Source organism: Teleopsis dalmanni, chromosome 1, assembly GCF_002237135.1.
Source record: "Teleopsis dalmanni isolate 2A chromosome 1, ASM223713v2, whole genome shotgun sequence".
Lineage (NCBI taxonomy): Eukaryota > Metazoa > Arthropoda > Insecta > Diptera > Diopsidae > Teleopsis > Teleopsis dalmanni.
In genome coordinates, this window is record NC_051846.1 from 58,691,984 (window position 1) to 58,694,126 (window position 2,143).

Consider the following 2,143-nt stretch of genomic DNA (forward strand, 5'->3'; position numbering starts at 1 on the left):
ATCAGTCTTGAATCTAGATAGATAAATGCAATGGTTCTTTAATTGAACACTTGACACATAAAACCAATGCTTCACCCTCTTCATCGCGTATGTGGAGGTGTACATCAACTATTTGTGCTTGGAGTTTGAAAAAGCCGAGATTCGCATTTGTTAAAACTGCATTTGCATTTCACATTGACATTTAATATTTCAAATTAAGTAAGAACCACTGTCAGCACTTAACTAATTACTTGAACGCAGACATTGGTGGATGCATTCCTGCAGACGTACAACGCAGTTGACCATGAATTTCAAAGATTTCACATCAATCTTTAGTATCGAAAAATGGATAGTAATCAACTTTTATTAATTGAAAATGATATTCACACATCAATTTATACACATGTTGCTGATATTCATATTGACAATTATTAACACTAGTCATATGTAAATAATTTATGAATATTCTTCCTTCAACAAACTCATACATACATATACATATATCTCCCAGTATTTATTAAACTGCGCAACATAACCAAAACAAAAAGTTCTATAAAATGATATACATACATATATAGATTATAAAATACAATAGACGTATATGTAATGTATCCTTAAGTAGTACAAATCACTCAATACGACTCCAGACTAGCTAGGAGAAAGAAACATTTTTTTGAGAAATTCGACTTAGATTATCTTTTTCAACAATAATTCCAATGATCCAATAACTTTTCAAAGCCTTCTTTTTTAGAACGATTTGCCTTTAGGAAAGAGATTTCTTACTTCAACAATAATTCCAATGATTCTCTTACTTTTCAGGGCCGTTTTTGCTTCTAAAAGTAGGCATCTGTTTCGGTAATCACTTCTGCATTTGAAGAAAATCTGTTTCCTAAGAATATAAACATGGTATTGCAATTAAATAGCAATCAATATTAAACTTTCAAAATCATGGGAACACTATACCTATCGACTGTGGATTTTATTATATTTAAGCGTCCAGTTTTTTGAAAAAATTTTATGGAGTTTTATGGAGAATGGAGTTCGAAAATAATAGTGTGAATGTGCTATATTTGAGTGGAAAATCTCTAATCGATATTTTTGCAGCTCTTGAAGAAATTAGTGTATGTTTAAATATGTCGTTCGTATTTCGAACCGTAGCAAGCTACAGTGGCTCACAGCATATTTGATGCAAGCAAAAATTTTTTGAAAAATGTTGTTTATTTCAAAATATTTTGCAAAATTAAAAAAACAAAGTATGCAGAGTTATCGTTTATAGTGTGTTTATTCATTTAAAAAAAAACCCAAAAATCTTCTTCCATTCCTTAGTAATGCATCAAAAACCAAAACCAAATGAAAAATTCATGTCACAGCTTAAATGATGCAACATCAAAAAAACTAATATTTTTACAAACTTCCGGACTAATTCTAAGTACTTAGTACTTTGTTGGATATCTCTTATTAGTAATAACAGCATGAAGCCTTTTTGGCATGGAATCAACCAGTTTTTTGGTATAATCTGGACTAATTTTACTCCACTCTTGCTGTAAAGCGTTTCTTAAGTCAAATTTGTTGCGGATGTCATGTTTTCTGATATTTGTCTTCAAAACGGACCACAAATTTTCAGTAACGTTCAAGTCTGGTGATTGTGCAGGAGTTTGGACAATGTGTGGACATTGCCATATCAACCACGTTTGTACTAATGCTGACTTGTGCTTAGGGTCGTTGTCTTGGTAAAAGCGAAAATCATCTGCAATCTGCAATTTCATTGCACTTTGAATCAAACTTTCTTGAAGAAGCTTTAAGTAAATATTTTTATTCATAGATTCTTCGATGAAGACCAAATTTCCTACTCCATTTGATGACATACATGCCCAAACCATAACATTACCACCTCCGTGTTTTACGGTAGCACGTAAATTTTGTGGTTTGAGCTCAGAATTGACTTCGCGCCATACATAAGATCTTCCATTTGATCCAAATAAGTTTATTTTGACTTCGTCTGCAAAAAGTACATTTCGCCAAAATGCTGGACTCTTATTTAAATGCTCTCGTGCAAACTGCAACCTTTTAATTCTATTTTTTGCACTTACGAAAGGTTTCTTTACAGTTATTCTTCCATTGAAATTTGATTCTCTCAATATTCTGCGGACGGTTTCAGGATGAC

At 32.1% G+C, this 2,143-nt stretch overlaps 1 protein-coding gene across 1 annotated transcript in view; it reads right to left on the minus strand.

Annotated features, from left to right (window-relative positions):
• Positions 1-1,412: 1,412 nt before the first annotated feature.
• Positions 1,413-2,143, minus strand: part of LOC119682081 (larval serum protein 1 beta chain-like) — a gene marked incomplete at its 5' end in the record, with an annotated part of 42,449 nt that continues 41,718 nt past the window's right edge. The window contains 1 exon segment of the mRNA XM_038095432.1: positions 1,413-2,052. Coding sequence (XP_037951360.1) covers positions 1,413-2,052 — 640 coding nt within the window.